The sequence below is a fragment of the Hemicordylus capensis genome, chromosome 3 (genome assembly GCF_027244095.1).
Source record: "Hemicordylus capensis ecotype Gifberg chromosome 3, rHemCap1.1.pri, whole genome shotgun sequence".
NCBI classification, from domain to species: Eukaryota; Metazoa; Chordata; class Lepidosauria; order Squamata; family Cordylidae; genus Hemicordylus; species Hemicordylus capensis.
The window spans coordinates 206,906,947-206,929,553 of NC_069659.1; the positions used below are offsets into that span (position 1 = coordinate 206,906,947).

The 22,607-nt window shown below is 42.7% G+C and overlaps 1 protein-coding gene across 17 annotated transcripts in view; it reads right to left on the bottom strand.

The window, feature by feature from the left end:
- The window catches only part of KCNMA1 (potassium calcium-activated channel subfamily M alpha 1), an 829,029-nt gene that overhangs the window by 484,708 nt on the left and 321,714 nt on the right, over positions 1-22,607 (bottom strand). For all 17 annotated transcript variants that reach the window (XM_053304540.1, XM_053304539.1, XM_053304531.1 and 14 more), the window contains exon 3: positions 2,994-3,055. In XM_053304540.1, coding sequence (XP_053160515.1) covers positions 2,994-3,055 — 62 coding nt within the window. The remainder of the gene's footprint in view (positions 1-2,993; positions 3,056-22,607) is intronic.

The following is a 22,607-nucleotide window of genomic DNA, read 5'->3' on the forward strand; positions in this document are numbered from 1 at the left end:
AGGTCTCTATTTATAGATACTTTGGAATCATATCTAAAATTAATTTTGTGCCATTTTCCATTCAAAGGCAGCATACACTGACAATAACAGAATGTGACTAATTCCACGTTGTCCTGACAGCAAGAATGAATGATATTCATGATTAAGGGGAGTGCATATTCCTTCCTACAGCAGTGTAATTTTATCTAGTTATGGGTGACCTGACCTCCTCCTGGTCTGCTTCAGAACAAACCTGACAAAACGAGTTAGCTGAAGCCCAGTACAAATCATGCTCAAACTAACTTGTGTATGGTCAGTGGGGGTCTGGTCCCATCTCTTTCTTGCCAATTCTAACTTTCCCCTCATCTTTCCAAATTACCTGTGCAAGGGAGAATTAGCAGGACAGAGGTCTGGAAGAAGTAGAGAGTTCATCATATTGAAGGCCTGCAGGTATGTAAGGAAATGGACACCAGGAAGCATGGGAAAATGCTTCACAGTGCTTCACAGTGTCAATTGATGCTCCCAAACATGTAAGGTATATTGAGGACTGGATGAATCAGTAGAGAGGGATGTTACAGAATCAAGCACCTTCTGAACGGAACCCGAACTTCTGAGAGCTCTGGGCCTAAGTTGGAATGGATTCAGCAGGGATATATGCATTTCTGTTCCAGCACACATAATCCCCAATCACCCATTTTTTTGAGATTTGGAAGCATCACTGATTTTGAAATGCCTTGGAGAATTCCTGGTAAACTGAATTCCACTGAAGCTAATGGCCTTGAACTACTTAGCAGTGACTCTATGTACAGGCATATACTGTAGCGCACTAGAATGGGTGCAAGGTAGTCAACATCCTGTTTCTAGTTAGCATCCTAGGCAGAGTATGATGGCCTTGCACTTCCTGCACAGGCAGTTTGTTGAGCATGCTTATCCTTCTCTCTCTTTCCCTTTTGTCCCTTTCCCACACTAGTCAGTGAGGTGGAGTTACTGAAATTGCTCATTATCATCAGTGTGTGGCACTTCATCATCTACCCACACACAGTAAGGGATATTTGGTATTTCAAGACCTTCAAATCCAGAACTGGGTTAACTCTTTTGTGGGTTATTACAAAATCCATTTCTGGGTTAACACTTCCTTTACCCTTACTGTACTTGGCTCATTTATCCACACTTTTATTGAATCCTATTTGCTGTGGTGACCCATATGATTGCATTGATGATGTCATGATTATACATCTGACATTACAATATAATGGATAGGCATTGAAACAAAATCAGGTGGGTTACCACAGCCAATAGGATAAAATAGTGGCGAGGGTAAATTAGGCTGACCACAGTGAAGGCAAAGAAAGAGAAGGAAGATGGTTCAAAGATGGAGCAGCAGCTAAGATGAAATCAGGGCACAGAATGCAATCAACACACCACTTTGGGTGAGTATTTTTTGGGAATGTGTTCAACTGCATTGGCAGTCCTATTTTCAAAGCAAATCTCAAATTAGAAAATATTTGGTACAACACTAAAATGCATGGTGCTGCAGTGGCGCCATGATATTGGCACCTATCTGGGTTTTGCCTTGCACAGTAGACTACAGAATATAACTTAAACCACATTCATCAACCCCCAACATTGTAGGACCCCCCCCCCACATTATGTGGCAGTCATTACTGCTGCAAACAATCCCAGCTCCCTGACAAACATACCTGTATGATATACATGTTTACTTCGTTACATTCACATTCCAAATGTAAACTGGGCATGATCCAGCCAAACCGAAGCACAAAATTGATTTCAAAGGGAAAGTTAACCACCTGCTTAAATCTCTCTCATCGAAACTCATTAACTTTTGGTGGATTGTACCCATAATGTGTGAGGAGGGCCAAATGTTAAGCACTAGTTAGTACACACAATCATCTGGATGGCTAAAGTAATGGACACATCTTGCATAAAAACCACAGCCAAGTCGATCATCTTACAGATGAAACTGCAGATGTGATTATTAATAGAATCAAAGAGAAATTATAATCATATAGATTATCACTTAAAAAGACACTATCATTATTTGCATTATCAAATTACAGAAAGGCATTGTGATTAAACCTTGGGACGTTTAGAAACAATATCACCCCACAAGCCATCACCATCTGTCGTCAACTGCAGAAGAAAGTGTTAGATCATTTTCCATATGCTCCTTTCCTCAACAGACTGGATGACACTGCTTGATGTCACCTTGGAAGAATTTATCAGCTGAATTTTATGAGCGATTGCTGACATTCTTGAGGACAGGTATTAAGGGAAATGCACACTTGCCACTGAAAATGGCTGCTTCCTTCCTGGTAATATCGAGCAGAGTTTCTCTTGTGTTATGATGTCACAATACTCTGTGTTCCCTACTCTCATTGTCATTAGCTGCCAAAGGTGGGGGAATGTGCAACACAGTGACATCACAAGATATTATAGAGGGGATGGGAGGTGGATGACTAGTTGCATGGTGGCTGCAAGATATTATAGAGGGGATGGGAGGTGGATGACTAGTTGCATGGTGGCTGCATTCAGTGGTAGCTGCACATTGACTACAATATTTAGTTAGGTCCTCATAGATACACACATATGATTCTTACAGATCTGTATTTTCACAGATCAGATCTCCTTTCCTATGTTATTCTGTATTCTGGTTATACCATGAATATGCAAATATTACTGACTGTCTGCAAGAATAAAATTTGCCTGATATGCATATTCTGAAAATATAGGAATTATTTCTCTTTCTTCCTCTCCCCCTTTCCATCTCAAAATATGATAAATGAAAGAATGACAAAAGTTACAAAAGAAATTGCCTTGTATCTTTACAACTAAGTCTGGGAGACTGTTTGGCATTTTAATTTTCCCCCGCCCTCTCTTATTGCACGCAGGTGATGAGTACAAAGCTTTGAGCTGAAGAAGATGAATGGAGCAATTTAAAGTCTCATAATTGCTTGGGGTGGGGGAGAGAACAGGAAATGTATTAGAATACTCACTTTGACGAATCTATGAAGTATATTACAAGAGCACCAATACTAAGAGCGAAGACTAAGACAACCTGCAAAAGTGAAGAAAAAATGCAATCATTTTACAGGATACAGCAGAAGCACTTATTCAACAAACACAGAAAGAGAGATAAAATAGGACATGAAATTTCACATTTTAACAGTGCTTACAAGATTCAACAAAACAGAGGACCATGATGAAAATTCACACATTCAGAAATAGCTAAAACAATTTTGTTGTCTGGAAACATTATGATCCTTTAATGTGGATTACAAGAGCATTTGTGGGTGAGCTGGACGTACTGGCAGACTTGGGGTGATATACAGATTTGTTGATGTTCAAAAACACTAAGAAAAAAAATCTAAGGGAGCTTAAAAAAAAAACTCACCTCACTGCCAAAATTCCCACTGTTAGTCAAAGGGATAGAATGTTCATGGGTGGAATGCTGTTAACAGACATGCAGTTGGGTGGAGCTAATGGAACTCTGTGGTGAGGAGGGAAGGAGTGCTTGAACAATAAGAATGGGAAACGTCTCAGTTTGAAGAATATTCCCCCAAGACAGATATAACCCCTTCTCCTTCTAAGGGGGAAAGTGTCTAAAACTCTTTTTTCAACAGCCATTTCACAGCTGTGTGTTTCTGAGGGGGAATGGGTTTGAAAGGAAACTGGGAATAAGCAACAGTGTTCCAAATCCCAACTACAAAATAAAATAAAATAAAATAAAATAAAATATGAAATAAGATTGAAAATCATTTTGAAATATTGTTGGAGTGGTATGCCAGTATGGTATGTTATGTCTGGGTCACTGGCAGAGCATGGCAGAATCTGGCAGGTTATGGGCAGAGCCTGGTGAGGTCGTCATCAACAACAACAACATCATATGGATTATGATGATAATGAGAACACTGATAGCATTAAGATGTAACTCAGTAATGTTAGAACTCTATTCAGTTCATAAATGATTCGAGGAAATGTATCACACTGGCATATAAATAACCCCTGTGAATATTCATATATACAGATATTAAAAGTCTAAAATTCAGTATTTGGCTTATACAAAGAACCACGATTTGTTGCTTCAATTACAAAGACATTATGGGTGGAGAGGCAAAAGAGCATTCTTTTAGCTTATTTCACATGGACCTCTCCTGCCCCCAACCTTCTGTGGTGTTTCAAAGCTTTCTATTTGCATTATGCATGCCAGAAGGGGTGTTGTTACACTCGCCTGCTCAACAACTAAGAACATAAGAAAAGCCCTGCTGGATCAGGCCCAAGGCCCATCTAGTCCAGCATCTTGTTTCACCCAGTGACCCATCAGATGTTGCTGGAAGGCTACAGGCAGGAGTTGAGGGCATACCCTCTCTCCTGCTGTTATTCCCCTGCAACTGGTACTCAGAGGCATCCTGCCTTTCAGGCTGGAGGTGGCCTATAGCCCTCCAACTAGTAGCTGTTGATAGACCTCTTCTCTATGAAGTTATCCAAACCTCTCTTGAAGCCTTCCAGGTTGTTGGCTGTCACCATATCTTGTGGCAGAGAATTCCACAAGTTGATTATGCGTTGTGTGAAAAAATGCTTCCGTTTCCTGGTCCTAAATTTCCCGGCAATCAATTTCATAGGATGACCTCTGGTTCTAGTGTTATGTGAGAGGGAAGAGAATTTCTCTCTATCCACTTTCTTCACACCATGCATGATTTTACAGACCTCTATCACGTCTCCACACAGTCATCTTTTTTCTAAACTAAATAGCCCCAGATATTGTAGCCTTGCCTTGTAAGAAAGGTGCTCTAGGTCCCTGATCATCTTGGTTGCCCTCTTCTGCACCTTTTCCAGTTCTTTTTTAGATGCGGTGACCAAAATTGTATACAGTACTCCAGGTGTGGCCGCACCATTGTTTTGTATAAGGGCATTATAATATTAGCATTTTTATTTCCATTCCCCTTCCTAATGACCCCTATCGTGGAATTGGCCTTTTTCACAGCTGCCACACATTGAGTTGACACTTTCAACGAGCTGTCCACCACGACCCCAAGATCTCTCTCCTGGTCAGTCACCAACAGCTCAGATACCGTCAACGTATTCTTGAAGTTGGGGTTTTTCATCCCAATGTGCATCACTTTACACTTGCCAACACTGAACTGCATTTGCCATTTTGCTGCCCACTCACCCAGGCGCGGACCGTGAACGTGACTCCGAGGGGGGCGGTGGGCAGCTTATATAAGCGTAAATGGAGCCAGTGCTCCATGCCGCCCAGCAGCGCCCACGGCGGGGAATCACCTCTGCCACACACCTTGCTCCCACAGAGGCGAGCCCCCACCCATGGCCAGGTGAATGGAGGAGGCAATTCCCCGTCACGGGAGCTGCTGGGCGGCACGGTGCACCGGCTCCATTTACACTTAAAGAAGCTGCCCGCCAACCCCCGGAGGCGCGTTCACAGCCCACGCCTGCACTCACCCAATTTGGAGAGATCCTTTTGGAGCTCCTCATAATCTATTTTGTATTTCACTACCCTAAATAGTTTGGTATCGTCTGCAAATTTGGCCATATCGCTGCTTACCCCAACTTCTACATCATTTATGAATAAATTAAAAAGCACCGGTCCCAGTACAGATCCCTGGGAGACCCCACTTCTTACTTCCCTACATTGTGAAAACTCTCCATTTATCCATACCCTCTGTTTTCTGTCTTTCAACCAGTTAGCAATCCACACATTTACTTGTCCCCTTATCCCATGACTGCTAAGTTTTCTCAGGAGTCTTTGATGAGGAACTTTGTCAAAAGCTTTTTGGAAGTCCAGGTAGATTATGTCAACTGGATTACCTTGATCCACACACTTGTTGACACTCTCAAAGAAGTCCAAAAGGTCCGTGAGGCAAGATTTACCTTTGCAGAAGCCATGCTGGTTCTCTCCCAGCAGAGCCTGTTCTTCTATGTGCTTTACAATTGCTTTACAATTTCTTCATTGAAGATTATTAATGCTATTAATTGTTGTTATTTGTTAATGTGGTCTGTGACCAAATTAAAAAAAAAAATTCCTTGAGGATACTTTCCATCAATTTCCCTGCAATGGACATTAAGCTAACCAGCCTGTAATTTCCCGGATTGCCCCTGGATCCCTTTTTGAAAATCAGTGTTACATGGCTACTTTCCAGTCCGGTATAGAGCCTAATTGCAGGGATAAGTTATATATTTTTGCAAGGAGGTCAGCAGTTTCACGTTTGAGTTCTTTGAGGACTCTTGGATGGATGCCATCCGGCCCTGGTGATTTGTTAGTTTTCAGTTTTTCCAGACAGTTAAGAACTGTGTCAGCTTGGGTTTTTTTTAATCAAATCTGTGGGGAAATGGCTAAGTTATGAGGAAAAAAAGTTGAAAAGCAGACATTTTTATTTGTTATTTATTACAGGAGACCTCAAGTGCACAGTTGGTTCTTTCCCTCCTGTTTTTACAATGAGATGTTTTGGATCCAAACAGGAAAGCACAGGCTGACTCAATTGCTTCAAGAAAGGTCTCTTTAGATCAGGGCTGTTCAGCTTCGGCCCTCCGGCAGATGTTGGCCTACAACTCCCATAATCCCTGGCTATTGGCCACTGTGGCTGGGAATTATGGGAGTTGTAGTCCAAAAACAGCTGGGGGGCCTAAGTTGAGCAGGCCTGCTTTAGATGGTCTTTCTTCTGTACGACACACTTTCACACGTTTGATGAAATACATATGTTTTGAATTTCACTAACTTAAGAAAAAAGAAGGTGCCCTAGCGGCAAATTCAGTCATGCTCAGTTCAGTTAGAATGTTAATGAGAAGGAAAGGGCGGATGAAAGGAGTGTGTGTGCAGACTGAGGATGGAGTATAAACAGTTTCTGGCATTGTTGCCTCAGAAACAGCTGTGAAAGTGGTTTCTGAAGGGGCTAGCTGGGAAACTCTTTCACCACTAACCATCACAGTCATGTCTCTGAGGTAAATCGGACAACTGGCTCAATCACATTTTTTCATATTCGTATCACATAGGCCTCGCTTCTTACATCTAGCTGCTTCTGTTTTGTTCACTTTACCTCAGAACTGACAGGCCTCAGTACAACTTACCAATCTTGGTTAACAAAAGGGGGAAGGGCTCTTGAGTTTCTTATCAGGGCCAGAGCGGCCAGGACATTTAACAATTGTGTGACAGGTAGACACTTAACATGTGCAACTTTGGCTAGTATCTGAGGGTGCAAGCAGCACCTGATGATATTCTGCCTGTACTTCAGCTACTTGACAGACAGAACTGGTGGGTAATGGGCCCATCCTGGCAGCCATGTGGGCCACTCTTGCTGCCATGAGGCCATTTTGGCTGCTATGAGATCACTCCAGCCACCATAGAGCCCCCTCTGACCTTTTAATGCCACTATGGCACCCTCCATTTTAAAAAAGCAAGGAAATTAATTTAAAGCAAAAACCTTTGGTTCACAAGATAATTATGGGTGTGGCTCCAATTGAACTCCAAAAAGTGAGGAGATTTGATGGTCCATGTTATTCCCACCATGGGAGCATGATGTCAAGTCTGAGATATTGTACTGGCTCACAAAATCATAACCATGGAAACATAATCCGGCTAGGTCCTCCATATGCCAGTCCACTACCTGTGTAGTCTGAGGCCTCTAGCCTCAGAGGCATGATGCCTCTCAATACCAGTTGCAGGAGAGCAGCAGCAGGGAAGAGGGCAAGCCCTCACCTGCATCTCATGGACCACTGTGTGAAAGAGAATACTGGACTAGCTAGGCCTTGGGCCTGATCCAGCAGTGCTGTTTTTATGGGAACAGAAAAATCTGAGGATTCATGTAACAGCAATGTTTAAGAAGACTGGTAATGTGTGCCTCTAAGCATATGGTGAGTGCTGTTACCTACACAGTCTTACAAACCTCCCTTCAGAAAAATATATTCCTTGAAAAGAGCCCATATAGCAAATGCTTTGTATGCCATAAGTCCCAGGTTCAGTCCCCAGCTTCTACAGATAAAATATCTGATAGGAGGACTGGAAAAGAATCCTGCTTGAGACCTCGCAGTGATGCTGCCTGTCGATGCAGATAGTACTAGATTTAACAAACCATGGCTGAAGGCAACTCCTTATAGCTTATATATCTCAGACACCAGGACCAAATTTGACAGCTGTGTACATCTCTGACATGTCATTTCCTGCTAGCCTGCCGAGACTGAGCACATGCAGCCTTGGCTGATGAAAATCAATACTGTATGTGCAGAAAGAAATAATGGAAAACAAAGGGAAATTCTATTCAGGATGATTAAAAAACAAACTCTGTGTGTGCGTGCGCAACAAGCCCCATTTTTACTGTAACATAAGAGATTCTATGCCAATACTAGGAGTAGTGAATTTATTTATTTATTTTTAAAGGAAAGGAAAGAAATCTTATCTGAAACAAAAGTTTCCACTCCAGTCATTAAATAAATTCTTCGAATTTAGATGACTGTTTAGCCAAATCAACCACGTAGGAAAGCTACACAGTTGGGTGTACATTTTCTGTTTTGCTTAATGGAGTGTGCAACAACTGTGAAAAAGGCAAATTCCATGCTAGGGATCATTAGGAAGGGGACTGAAAATAAAAGATGCTACTATTATAATGTCCTTATGCAAATCTATGGAGTGACCACGTTTGGAGTACTGCATACAGTTCTGATCACCAACATATCTTAAGGAGAACATAGCAGAACTGGAAAAGGTGCAGAAGAGGGCAACCAAGATGTTCAGGGGCCTGGAGCATCTTCCTTATGAAGAAAGGCTACAGCATCTGGGGTTCTTTAGAGGTTACTATGGGGAGACATGATAGAGGTGTATAAGATTATGGATAGAGTAGAGAGAGTGGACAGAAAGAATTTTTTCTCCCTCTCTCACAACTTTAGAACCAGGGTTCATCCCACAAAACTGATGACCAGGAAATTTAGGACCAACAAAAGGAAGTACTTTTTCACATAGCACATAATTAATCTATGGCATTTTCTTCCACAGGAAGAATGATGGCCACTAGCTTGGATAGCTCTAAAAGAGTTTTGGATAAATTCATGGGGGACAGGTCTATCAATGGCTGCCTACTAGTTTAGTGGCTATCCAGTCTCAGAGGCAAGATACCTCTAAAAACCAGTTGCAGGGGAGCAACAGCAGGAGAGAGGGTGTACCCTCACCTCTTACTTGTGGGCTTCTGAGGCATCTGGTGGGCCACTGTATGAAACAGGATGCTGAACTAGACAGGCCTTGGGCCCTGGTCCAGCATGGCTGTTCTTATGCATGAACAAAGAAAATGCTAAAACAACAACAAAGTGTCCGTCATCCCCACCATAGGACCTCAGAATTACAAATAAACCATGAACAGATTTGTGAGGAGAGAGACTTTCCAAAGAGCAATATCTGTTGCCTAAGGCCTGGCAACCCTGGGAGCAGGGATGGCCAAAACCTGCCCTCATGACCAGATTAGGTCAGATTGGCTCAGAAATAAGGCTACTAATTTCTGAGTGACTTCTAAAAGAAAAAAGAAAAGAAAAGAAACCCCTCAGTTGACTCAGCTTATTTTTCTGAACCAATGTGAATTCTCCCCCCACTTTTCCCAAAGCCCAACTCACCTTTCTCGCCTGGCCAGGTCAGTGACAGTGGCACACTGGCCATGAGAAGAGGAACCAAAGGAGATTTTTACCTCCCTCCTCTCTCCAGTGCACTGGTAGCTCTGGTGTACATTCCCAAGGGGCCAGCAGGGTCTGGAAGTCCTGCCCAGTGTGCCACTGAACCCCCTCAGCAGCACTGCTCATGTTTACAACAGTGTTCTTCTGAAGAGGTAGACGCCATAACCATTATGGTGGGCGCTTCCATGATTGGCGATGCTGTCGTAACCATGATCAGTGCAAGCAAGGGATGTGTCAGGAAGGACTTCCAGACCTGCTTTATACACTCTACCCATGTAGGGCATCTTTTGGCTGAATGATTGAACAGGGCTTAGGAGAGGGGAGCCACACTCAGGGACCTCTCTTCAAAGAGTGACTTGCATTTCCTTTCCGCATACTTCTACATCTCATCTGAACTGAGGAAATCCTCACTTTCCCCATAAGATCATGTATCTTCTGTTTCCAATCTACCTGTGGACTGTGCAACTCTCAGGGGCATATGTTAGGGTGTCATAGTACTCTTCAGATGGAGGAAGAAACTGATAAAAATGCTCCACCCCACCTCCCACATTCGAGCACCTAATCTGCTTTAATCTGGAACACAGCAAATGTGTATGCACTTCCTTTGTTGCACAAGCATATTTTGTCAGGTTGTCAGCCCTTCACCCTCTTGTACACACACTCGCTGTCCTCTCATCCCTGCTTTCTGGTAATTCCCCATGGTCCTGTTCCTTCCGATAGTTACCATAATTGCCTGAAGTGAGTATCAGCCCAGAACTTCATAACACATAATGCAAAATACATTGACTTGGAAGAAAAGTCCAACTGATATTGGTGGAACATACATCCAGGTTTGAATATTTAGGAATCGGGAGCTGCATCATTTCTGAATGCACTGCCCTATAGCAGTCTCACTGCAAGACAAGATGGGGAATGATGAGCAGTTAACTCCCCAAAAAGATGGAAAAAACAAAAGGCTCTGAAACTCTGTTCTTCATCAAACCATCACTCAGCTGTGCAATAGCACTTTCTGAAGTGGGGATAACAGTTATTATATATGGTACACTGAAGCTCTGCAGAGGCACAGTCCACAGAAAAGCTAACAAGGCTTTCCATTATGTTGTTTTTGTCTAACGAGGGAAAAACATTAATTCTTTGGAGTGCAACTTTTCTGCACTGTGCACATCAGCAGGGTTAAAATGACTTATGAAGATACTCATAAAATCTAAATCACCACCAGATTCAGCTATCTTCATATCCAGATTTGTATCCTCATTAGAGCCCTTTCACGCTCTTAGATCCCCCTTTGAATATATTTCACTAACCATGTTGATAGGGCAGGCTGTTCTTGAAGGATCTGAAGCAGCCGTTCCATCCATAAGAACAGGTCAAATACAACAGAAGGAAAATAATCCATCCGATAGAAATAATTGACTGAACACAGTACGGCCCAATGGACAAAGCGCTGGGTCCAACTTAAACGATAGTTAGCAGCATGGAAGCTGCTGCTCATGTGGCTGCTCCCAGGTCATTAAGGTTACATATAAAATGTCTGCCAAAAGGTTAAGGCAGCATGTATGCTTCAGAACTATGCCAGCTGGCCAAACCACTCTGGTGGGAGATCTGATAAGCTACCCTAGTAGGGATGTGCAAAAAATTTCGGGCACAGAACGATCTGTGCCCGAAACGAACAATTTCGGGTGATTCGGGGCCGAACCGAATCACCCCCGATGTCCCCCGATATTTTTCGGGCACGAGCCGAATCACACGAATTTCGGGCATGAAAAATTCGGGTGATTCGGTTCACGGTTGATTTTGGGTGATTTTTTAAAGTTTTAGTGACTTTGGGGCAGTTCGGGGGCATAGCATGGGATCTGGGCAAAAGGAGTGGGGTGGGGAGGTAGTGCCTAATGGGTGCAGGCTACCACCCCAATTTCAGGGGGATTGGGCAAAGGGCTGATTTTTGGTAAATTTCTGAAATTTTCATGCCTTTGGGGCAGATTGGGGCATATTGGGGCATAAAGTGGGGGCTGGGGCAGAATAGTGGGGTGGGTTGGTAGTGCCTAATGGGTGGAGGCTACCACCCCAATTTCAGGGGGTTTGGACAAAGGGCTGATTTTTTGAGAATTTTTGAAGTTTTTGTGACTTTGGGGCAGTTTGGGGGCAGAAAGTGGATCTGCCCCAAAATAGTGGGGTGGGGTGGTAGTGCCTAATGGGTGGAGGCTACCACCCCAATTTCAGTGGGATTGGGCAGAGGGCTGATTTTTTGAGAATTTTTGAAGTTTGGGTGTCTTTGGGGCAGATTGGGGGCAGAAAGTGGATCTGCCCCAAAGGAGTGGGGTGGGCTGGTAGATAGTGCCTAATGGGTGGAGGCTACCACCCATCCCCAATTTAAGAGTGATTGGGCAGAGGGGTGAATTATGGTGAATTTATTTGTATGAGGTTTGTCTTCATAAGGTGAAGTGTGCTAAATTGATTACTTCCTCATATTACTCATAGTAAAGGAAAGTGTGAAAAAGTGAAAGTGGGGTCATGAGAGTTGTTTAATTGAAAAATATCTCATTTGCTATGATAGAATGAGAATTCACACCTTTTCTGAGGTGGGGCTACCACCCCACTCCTTTGGGGCAGATCCAATTTCTGCCCCCAATCTGCCCCAAAGACACCCAAACTTCAAAAATTCTCAAAAAATCAGCCCTCTGCCCAATCCCCCTGAAATTGGGGTGGTAGCCTCCACCCATTAGGCACTACCACCCCACCCCACTATTTTGGGGCAGATCCACTTTCTGCCCCCAAACTGCCCCAAAGTCACAAAAACTTCAAAAATTATCAAAAAATCAGCCCTTTGTCCAAACCCCCTGAAATTGGGGTGGTAGCCTCCACCCATTAGGCACTACCACCCCACCCCACTATTCTGCCCCAGGCCCCACTTTCTGCCCCAATATGCCCCAATCTGCCCCAAAGACATGAAATTTTCAAAAATTTACCAAAAATCAGCCCTTTGCCCAATCCCCCTGAAATTGGGGTGGTAGCCTCCACCCATTAGGCACTACCACCCCACCCCACGGCTTTTGCCCAGATCCCATGCTATGCCTCCGAACTGCCCCAAAGTCACTAAAACTTTAAAAATTCACCAAAAATCAGGATTTTGCCCAATCCCCCTGAAATTGGGGTGGTAGACTCTACCCATTGGGCACCACCACCCCACCCCAAAATTTTGCCCCTGGGCCCCTTTTTACCCCCTGAATCGATTTGGATTCGGATTCGGATTAAATCCGAATCCGAACCGAATCAAGGGTGATTCGGGTGACCCAGATTCGGGCACAAAACAGAACAGGGGTGATTCGGTTCGGATCCGAGCCGAATCACCTGAAATCCCGAATTGCACACCCCTATACCCTAGCAGTGTGGGGGCAAGCAACCATGGAATCATTGTTAACTACAAAAATCTTTTAAATCAGGGCTTGTATATGGATCTGGAAAATAAGGGATCACATCTCAGCTCAGACCTGGATTCACGGAGTGGCCTTCTGCAAGTCACTATCCCTCAGACTCAGAGTCCCATCTGTAAAATAAGGACATGCCTTCAAAGGTTTGTTGTGAATGTGAATTAGATAGGACCAAGCACTTAAGTATCCCAAAATGTTTACAGAAATCAGTATTTAGGAAGCTTTTCTAGAAGAGGAGATATTCATACAGTATTTATTGTCTATAGTTGGCTGGCAGAATAATTAGGACACAATTTGTATCTCTTTGGGGTTTCCAAAATCAAGGGTATCACAGGCAATGTTTGGTATCTGAACATCCACAAAGCTGGGGTGCATAGGGACAGAGAAGCAACCTTTTTTAATAATCTGCTTGGGAGTCAGTGCTCAGTACTGGATAGAGTGCTGATCTTGAGCTGGGGTCCTGGGTTCAAATCCCTATTCAGGACCCAAACAGGCTTGATTTCAGAGACCTATGATCAGATGTTCCACTTGAACTGCTTGTTTGTTTGTTTGTTTTTATTTCAAAGCAGCCACAGGGTAGAGAGGTTTGTTATCCTCTCACTGTTTTCCCAACTTTAAATTTAGAGTGTAAGCTTCTTAGAGCTACATCTTGTCTTTTGCTTACTGTACTCTGTAAAACACCATGTAAATTAATGATACCGTATAAAAATACAAGATAATTTCCAATGTAGTTCTGAGCGCAAAGCAAGTTGCCCATCCCTGGATTAGAATATTCACATGTGTAACTAGTATGGGAGAATAAACAAGAGAGAAAACCTATGTTCAAAAAACCCCTTCCTTTAAACAGACGGGGTTGGGAGAACCACGAAATATCTTCCGAAGTACTTCCATTCTAATCTTTACTAACATTTCTATTCTAAACCTGTAGTCTTGCACACACTTTCTGAGTTCAGTGAGACTAGCTCCTAAGTGAGTCCTACTGCCAAGTAAACTCATACAGGTTCATACTGCACTTATACAAATGTGTGAAGCTTCTTATCCCAATTTTCTCCCATTGATACAACCATAATGCAAAATAAGTTGCAAAGTTAGATCATATTCCTCATTTGCTTTCTTATTTCATTTTTTAAGCTTTTTAGTTAGTGAAAAATCCATAGGAAAGAGCTCCATCTGTTAGTAGGATCGTGAATTTGTATTTAATTAGATTTGTTGTGAGAATGCCTGGCAAAAAGACCAGCAGGCCCACAGGCAGATTTGTCAGGGCAGGTTTTAATTCAATTAGTAACAAAATAAATCTTTCTGGAATAGTTTGTTCCTGCTACAAATTTATTTTTGCTAAATGTTGAATTACCAATTAATCTGAAGTTGAAAGAGTTTGTTGTATTCATCTTCAAGCTTATAAAGAGTACAGCTCCCTGACAAAATACATATCAGATTCATAGCACTTGAAGGACATCGCTTTTTCCAAAGAATACAGGGAACTGTGGAGAATTGGTTTAGTTGGTGATATTGGTTTTATTCTTGGCGTGACAGCTGTGTTGTTATGTGGAGCCTAACCTAGTAACAGTTGCTAACAGGTGTTGCCAAGGGATGTGGCTTTGACTGGGCTTACTGTAGATAGAAGAAAGAAGAAAAGTGACGAGAGAAGGAGAGTTCAGCTCGGGGCAGAGCTACAATTGGGCATATGGGTTCAAAGAACCCAAGCCATCCAGCTCCTGGAGCCACCTGGCTTGCCCCTCACCCCTCCCCACAATCTCCAACCAGCCTCATTCCCAGCCAGCTGTTGTCAGCTGGGTGTTTTCTTCATTCTCTCCCTCACTGGAAAGAATGAAGTAAACAGCCAGCCAACAATGAAGCCAGTTGGGAACTGAGCTCTAGAGGGCTGCTTGGGCCCTTCTAGGTGCTTACCATGTCCCCTGCATATGATGTCATAAGCAAGGAGTATGGCTGGTGGGGAAAGGAGCATACACAAGCCCACTCTCCCCATCTACGACCCCTACCTACACACCTGGTTCAGCTGGAGGTGCTTTTTACAGTTGCCTGAGGATGGACAGGGAAAGAGAGAGAATTAAGGGAAGAGAAATTCAAAAAGAAAAACAGGCTGTTGAGGTCACAAAGAGGAAAGCCTAGAGAAGTGTGGAATGGAGAGAAACAACCTTCAGAGCAATTTTAGTGGAGCTTTCTGAGGCAAGAGTTTGATATCCAGCTAATACAGTGTCAGTATAACAACTTGCAGTCCTGCAGTCAGAAAAAAGATAAGAAAAACAACATTGGGCAACTAATGATAGAGAGTGGTAAGGAAATAATTCTGAATAAGAACATAAGAACAGCCCTGATGAATTAGGCCCAAGGCCCATCTAGTCCAGCGTCCTTTCACACACTGGCACACCAGGTGCTGCTGGTAAGCCCACAGGCAAGAGGTGAGGGCATGCCCTCTCTCGGGCTTTTACTCCCAGGCAACTGGTACTCAGAGGCATAATGCCTCTGAGGCTGGAGGTGGCCTATAGCCCTCAGACTAGTAGCCGTTGATAGACCTCTCCTCCATGAAGTTATCCAAATCCCTCTTCAAGCCATGCAGGTTGTCGGCTGTCACCACATCTTATCAATAAAAGGGAGAAATTGGCAGTTTGATTACAAAAAAGTGACTGAGTCCTCCTAATTCCTAACACAACCTTAACAACCTATCAGGAAGGCACCCGGACACCATGTAAATGTGTTCATTTTATCCATATTACTCATTTGTCTAGGGAGAAACAAAATGAAACTGTTATTCTGTCCATTAAAATGAAAGGCATGCCATATAAGAGGTGTGTTATGTTTTGTGGTTCCATCCTGTGCCCAAAGCCAACCCACCTACTGAGAAGGAAGTGTTGGAGTTTAAAGAAGAAATTTTAGTTCATTGTTATTTTGTTGGGAGCAAAGATCAGGAGATTTCACCACAAAACTGTAACCTGGTAATGATCTCTATCCTTTTTAGTTCCCAAGAATCCCTTGTGAGAAGTCATGAATGTTAAATCAATTTAAAACTGTACAGTAGATGGGCCCTAAGAGCAGTCAGACACCAGCCTGGCAACAAAAGAAGCCTGCAACCTTATAGCAACATTTCTATGAACAAACAGAACAAGTGTAGTTCAATAGTAGCTACTGTGGCCTGCTGCAGTAATCAACACAGTGATAATCTCCTGATTTTCTGCACTGCACAAGATGTGTTTCTTCCTGACAATTCCCAAAGAGCAAGATGCAAAACTTCAAGAGACTCTCACTGTGGTGACTGCAGGCCTCATTGGATGGACCTTGTGGGTGAAGACAGAAACTAAGTAGGCCCAAAGAAGCTCCTCTTTAGTTTTATTAGCAACAGTGCTAAACCTCTCAAGTTTGGGGCAGAATTTACAATGGGACATAAAAACCAGTCCTGGGTGAACTTCAGCAGGGTCTCCCTTCTCCCAAGGAAAATGATGGCCACATTTGCATATAATACAAATCTCCGGGCCCAATACCCACAGCTTCACTCCCCACCCCCGCTTTCCTGTCCGAATTCAGAAGTAATGGAGAGTGCACTCTCTACAGTCAGCGAGACTGCAGTGAGGAGGGGGGACTGGCTGTGCAGGCTTCCTTCTGACATGAAAGACAGCCCACACAGCCAATCACAGCCAGAGAGAGGGAGGACCTTCCTCTATCAACTCCAGTTGAAGGGAACGCAGTATATGGTTCCAAATTCAGATGCAACACAGGCTGCATTCAGGTTAGGGAAACAAAACTCACAACAACCTGAGGGTTCAGACTGGAGTTTCAAAAACAGAACCTCAGGTCAGTTGCCTCGCAGAGCCAGAGTTTCCTACATTCAGACATAACACTAAGAAAACCTCTGCCCCCTTAAACTCCGGTTTCACATTACGTGCGAATGCAGCCAGTCTCTCCTATCTCGCGGACAGGAATAGTGCACCCTTCAGATGCTGACAGCTCCTGCCTCTGATACTAAGAACAGCACCTGTACATAGGAGTATTTTAAAAAAATTACTTATGCTGAAGCACAATGCAGGAAGAATGTGGCTCCAATTTACACAAGGAGATCTAGCCTATCCTTTCTTTTAGCCACAGAGTTATGATGGCAAGGAGAGAAACAAATGGCCACATCCTCCTTTGTGGCTGAGGGGCTGTTAAAAGGAATGATGCAGATTGCAACCTGACAATGTTAACTATGCACTCTGGACCATACCCACCACATTTACAATTATGTACTAAACAGGTTGATTTGTAAATTGATTTGAATGGATGTGTTGAACGAATCTTGCAAATGCTCAACAATTCATATGGACCATTGCTTACCATATCCTGGAGGATTAAACTAGGATGTGGTAAATTAGTCATTCAAACATATCATGAAACATTTTCAGGACTATGTCAACAAGCCCACTACAGTTGGAAAAACATTCATGTTGACTTCCACATACTAAAAAAATGGATGTGTTCTCAACTAGCACAGCAGTTTATGTATACTAAATCAGTCTTATAAATCAGTAACAAAAGGAACTAATCTGCTAACGTTTTGCTGCTGCTGCTGCTACTACTACTACTACGGACATTTATATACCACTCTTCAACAAAATTCTCAAAGCAGTTTACATAGAAAAATTAAAAATAAATAAATAAGATGGCTCCCTGTACACAAAGGGCTCACAATCTAAAAAGAAACACAAGGCACCAGCAACAGCCACAGGAGGAATGCTGTGCTGGAGCTGAACAGGGCCAGTTGCTCTCTCCTGGCTAAATCTTAGAGAATCGCCACTTTAAAAGGTGCCTCTTTGCTCAATTAGCAGGGGTTACTAAGTCTGCTGCACTCCTATTCCCACGTCAGACACTGGTAGTCTAAAGTGGGGTGGGGACCCCATTGATAAAAGCCTTTCCTGACTAGTCACCTGGAGACAAGTCACAAGCAACCAAGTGACTGTCTATTAGAGGATAGATAGATAGATAGAGAGTTAGATAGATAGATAGAGTTTATTCCGTCACTGACCAGCATATCTATTAGAGGTCTGTATTAAGTGAGCAGTTCAAATCAATACAGTACGGTATATACACTGTTTCTGAGATACAGAAAATGACAGGCCCACCTCTCCTCTGGCAAAATATTTGCACGGAATAAAAGGGAATTGCATACATAAACCTAAAGCAGACATACAGACACTTTTGAAAATGGAAAATCCTCAAGACTGGAAAGAGAGAGATTTGAATCAGTAGCTCTTCTACAAATACCATCTGCAGCCATCAGTAGCTACTTCAGTGCTACTGCTATCATGAAAAATAAAATAATGTTCACCACCAGTATGTTCAGGAAACACTGCTATGGTCTCAGCTTAAGAATACAGGCTTAAATCAACAACCACATTATATACATGTTTAGGCTGAAATTCTGTGCATGCTTACTTTGGAGTAACACCCACTGACTTCCATGGGATTTGCTTATGAATAAACATGGAGAGGATCCAGTTGCAAATATAATGGTTGCTAAAAACCAAAAATCTGTCAGAAGTTTAACATGAAGATCCAATTTACAATTGAACACATGCAGAACATACTAGCAATTATTGTTACGTTTTCCAAGATGTTCCATGTCTTTGTTTATTTGCAAAGGGCCAACAACAGCTGATTAATATCTTCCTGCTCACTCTCACTCTCTCTACATTTATTCATTCATTCATTCATTCATTCATTTACTCACTCCACTCCCAACAGCTGTTACTCTTCCCCCCTACTAAGTTTTTATCTAGAGCTGGTCCCAAACTCCCCTCCTATTTTCTCCACCAATTCCTCAGCTAGTGAAAATGGAGGGTCACTGGTGGCAATTTTCCAGGGGCTCCTGAGAAATTGTGATAAATTTCTCAGCCCACTCAGAGTTGCTTTTTTTGCCCAGAAACCCCCTCAGAATAACAGTATGCTATGGTTCTGGTCCAAACAGGCCTCATTCTTAGGCAGTGAAAATGGCAAGAGGTGGCTTTGGTGTGTCCGAGGCTGGGGGGCACATTGCCATGGCTCAGACTTCTGACTCAGAAGAGTCAGAGCAGGATGACTTACCAGCTATGAGGGCTTAGAGTCACAGCCACAGCATTTGGCAGAGAAACCAGACTCTGGAGCTGAAGATTCACAACAGCTACCAGACATGATCTCTGATGGGGAAGAGCCTGGGATTTCATGTTTCTTGAGACAACATCTCAAGAGGCAGGCTCAGTGGGAGTCACACAGGTGTAGGAGATTCCAAGAAAGAAAACCAAAGTGCTGACTCAGGGAAGCCTGATTGGTTGCTGGTTCTCTTGAACCATATATATTTAACAGTCTCTCTTTGCTCTGATGCTGTTTGCAACTTTGTTGGCTGCAGATAGTGTGCTCTTGAATGTCAACCATTTCTGTGTCCCAGTTTGTCTTGTCTGTACTTTCCTGCATTGTTCCCTTCATTCCTTGTTCTGTGTTCTTTGCTTGTTTCATTCCTTGTTTTGTCTTTTCCTTCCACTTATTACTCAGTATTAGAGAGGGTTATCTAGTTTCAGTTCAGGGGACTTAATCCATTGACTAATTGCTTTGTGAGCCTTTTATTTTCCTTCATTTGGTTTCGCTGCTGCTTTCTGGTTACTCTCGGGGGAGTGCTGAAGGGGGTTGTAAAATCCTGTTGGGTTAGCCAAGCTAACAGATTCACGACACACATAAATGTTTCAGGAGGATTACTTACTCTTGGTTAGCAGTGCTGGAAAATGTCCCACCTTAATTATGCTGCACCTCTAGCTTTTCCCAACAGCTGGGTCAGTCCACACATCACATACCACCCCCACCAAGCATATCCTGGGAATTACACTGCATCGTGATGTATCATAGTTCTAAGATATCTTTCTGGGAAAATCTGGAAGCAGAGAAGCTGTTGATCAGAAACCAAAAAGTCTCTCTTTCCTCTTCTTTGGGTTGGAGCCAAGAAGGTGAGGAAGGAAGGGAAGGACAATTTAACACAGACTGGTTTAACCACTCCCTTCCATATATGAAGTCACAGCAACCAAACAGCCCTTCTCTTGGATTCCCAAGTATGCGGTTTTACTGGGGCAACCATGGTGGCCACCCCTCTCTATCAGGGGTCATCAAAGGGAGGCTTGCCCAAGAGAGCATTAAAATGCTAATTACTGGAGTGCAATAGAGCTGATTTGAAAGACCTTGTTCTTCTCCATTCAATTCTCAGATGGAAAAAATGGGTCAATTTCAGAAGCAGCACTGGAAACACTAGACCTTTTTCTGGTGGTCAGCTCTGTCCAGCCATCATTTCCACCTGGAAATACTCTTGGAATGATGCTACATAACGATGCAGCATCATTCCAGGAACAAAAACAGCAGACAGATGGAGCCAGCTGCCAGGAAGCAGCCTAGCAATTCCAGTACTGCTTCTGCTATCAGGAAAGACATAGCATAACAAACTGAAAACAAAAAGAAAAATAGCACCCACTATTGCCACTCCTGAAACAGCAGTAAGCCATCTCCCTTGAAACTTTACAATAATTTATAAAATGTATTGCCTACCCCTGAAATTTCTTCTATTTAGCCTCCTCTCAGTAAACCCCTTCCCAGTAAATTTCTCCTGTTTAACCCCCTCCCAATAAACCTTCAAATTTTGTTGTAATTACTTCTAGGAGCATTTTTTGAATGTGAAGGCCACAACGGTTTACAAAAGAAATTTAACAGCAGAAAGCTGATTGCTGAGTATAGCTGCATTGCGTTCCTTTGTAAAGTTGACTAATTTAATTAAGCATATTTAGATTCAGTTCTAATGAACAAAAGAGACATATTTCAAGACTTCGGAGAAGGATCACTAAGAAGGGAAGATGGTCCCCTGCAACCATCAATCAAAGAAATCATTTGGGATACAACTAAGAACAAGAAATGCAAACTTTTAAAAAGTACCAGAACAAAAGATTTGCAATCACGACCTTCTAAAGCCTTTATTTGTCCGACTGTGATATGAGCAGCATTAGTACAGGGTGTGTGGGGGGAATTTACAGTACAATATTTTTCTGTGGGAAATCTTCACTTTCTACAAATGTATTGGGCTGTATCAAAGTAGTAGCTGAATTTTAAATGACAATCTCCTTCTTTTCACTTTCCATCCACATATTCAATAAATGCAGAAGGGGGTGGGAACATGGCCGCTGGCCCTGCCTCAACAATCATATGCCTTCAGGGGAAAGCGATAATGTGCTCTACATATATGTGCACGTCAAGGCCATTCTCACCTTCCACTCAATATGTAGAGGTTGGAAAAAAGCTAGTTCACAGCACAGCTCTCCCTCCATTAGTAGAACACATAGACAAAAGATAAGAGAGTTTATGCCGAGGGAATCACTATGTACAACTCTTTATGGATGTGCTAAAATTGATATATTTATATTTTTCAGTGGGCTATTTTTTTGCTTAAATTTTAGATAATGTAAGGGAAGTTCATGCTATTGAATTGTCATGTCTTAAATACAGAATTCCTTAATATTTACAAAAATTGCAACAAAAATAATCTTTAAGTAATAAATTCAAAGAAAAGCTTTGAAAGAGCTTGAATATGAAATTTACATCACATTATGTGCATTATTGATTTCCCCCTCAAAACAAATGTGTCAGTTCAAATACTTTTGGCTATTGGGAAAAATGTGATATGTATACAGCATATAAAATTAACATGCTATTTGTGTATATTGCTAACTTAATATACATCAAATAAACATACTAAATCTGATCCTAATCATGGAAAGCCTTTGAAATTTTTTGAAAAATCCCATACCATATCACCAATATTAGGAACCGGGGTGAGGGGGATCATAACTAAGTGAGAAGGGATATGCAAAATCTTCTCTTTAATTTTGAATAAATATTTCCACCTTCCTACATGCTAACTATAGTGATGTTGCTGTGCTGCATAATTACCTGGGCCAGCATACACATTGCTTAACTTCAGGGGATGTGCACAAAATGAGGTTCATGCACAGGTTCGGTGCCCCAAGGCACTTCCAGATGGAGGGAGCAGCAAGCAGCTGTTTGCCACTGCAGTGAGAAGGTGCACGGAGCGGTGGAGAACAGGTAAGGACCTTTTAGAGGTGCTGCTCACCACTCCCACACACCCCATTGCAGAGCCCAGAGCATCAAATCAGTTCAGCCCTCACCCAAACCAGTTTGTGCACATCCCTTGTAATTTGTAATGCTCAGGTGTATTAAGAATGAAACATTATTTCCCTCAAAATATTTTACAACTCAGAATGTAAAGTGAGATGATTATATGCTTAGAGTTTAAATCTACTTTTTGGTCATCTTAAACATTAATTACCCACACACACCCAAGAAGAAGTTGCTTACAAGCACACAGGGGCAGCCCAAGATATTGTGGTGCCTGAGGTGAGGTACCAAATCCTGCCATGCCCCACATTCGGGGGCAGGGGCCACAGGCTGCTTTCAAAACTGACCCTTGCAAGCTTTGAAAATGGTGCATGGGGCAGGGAAGAGTAA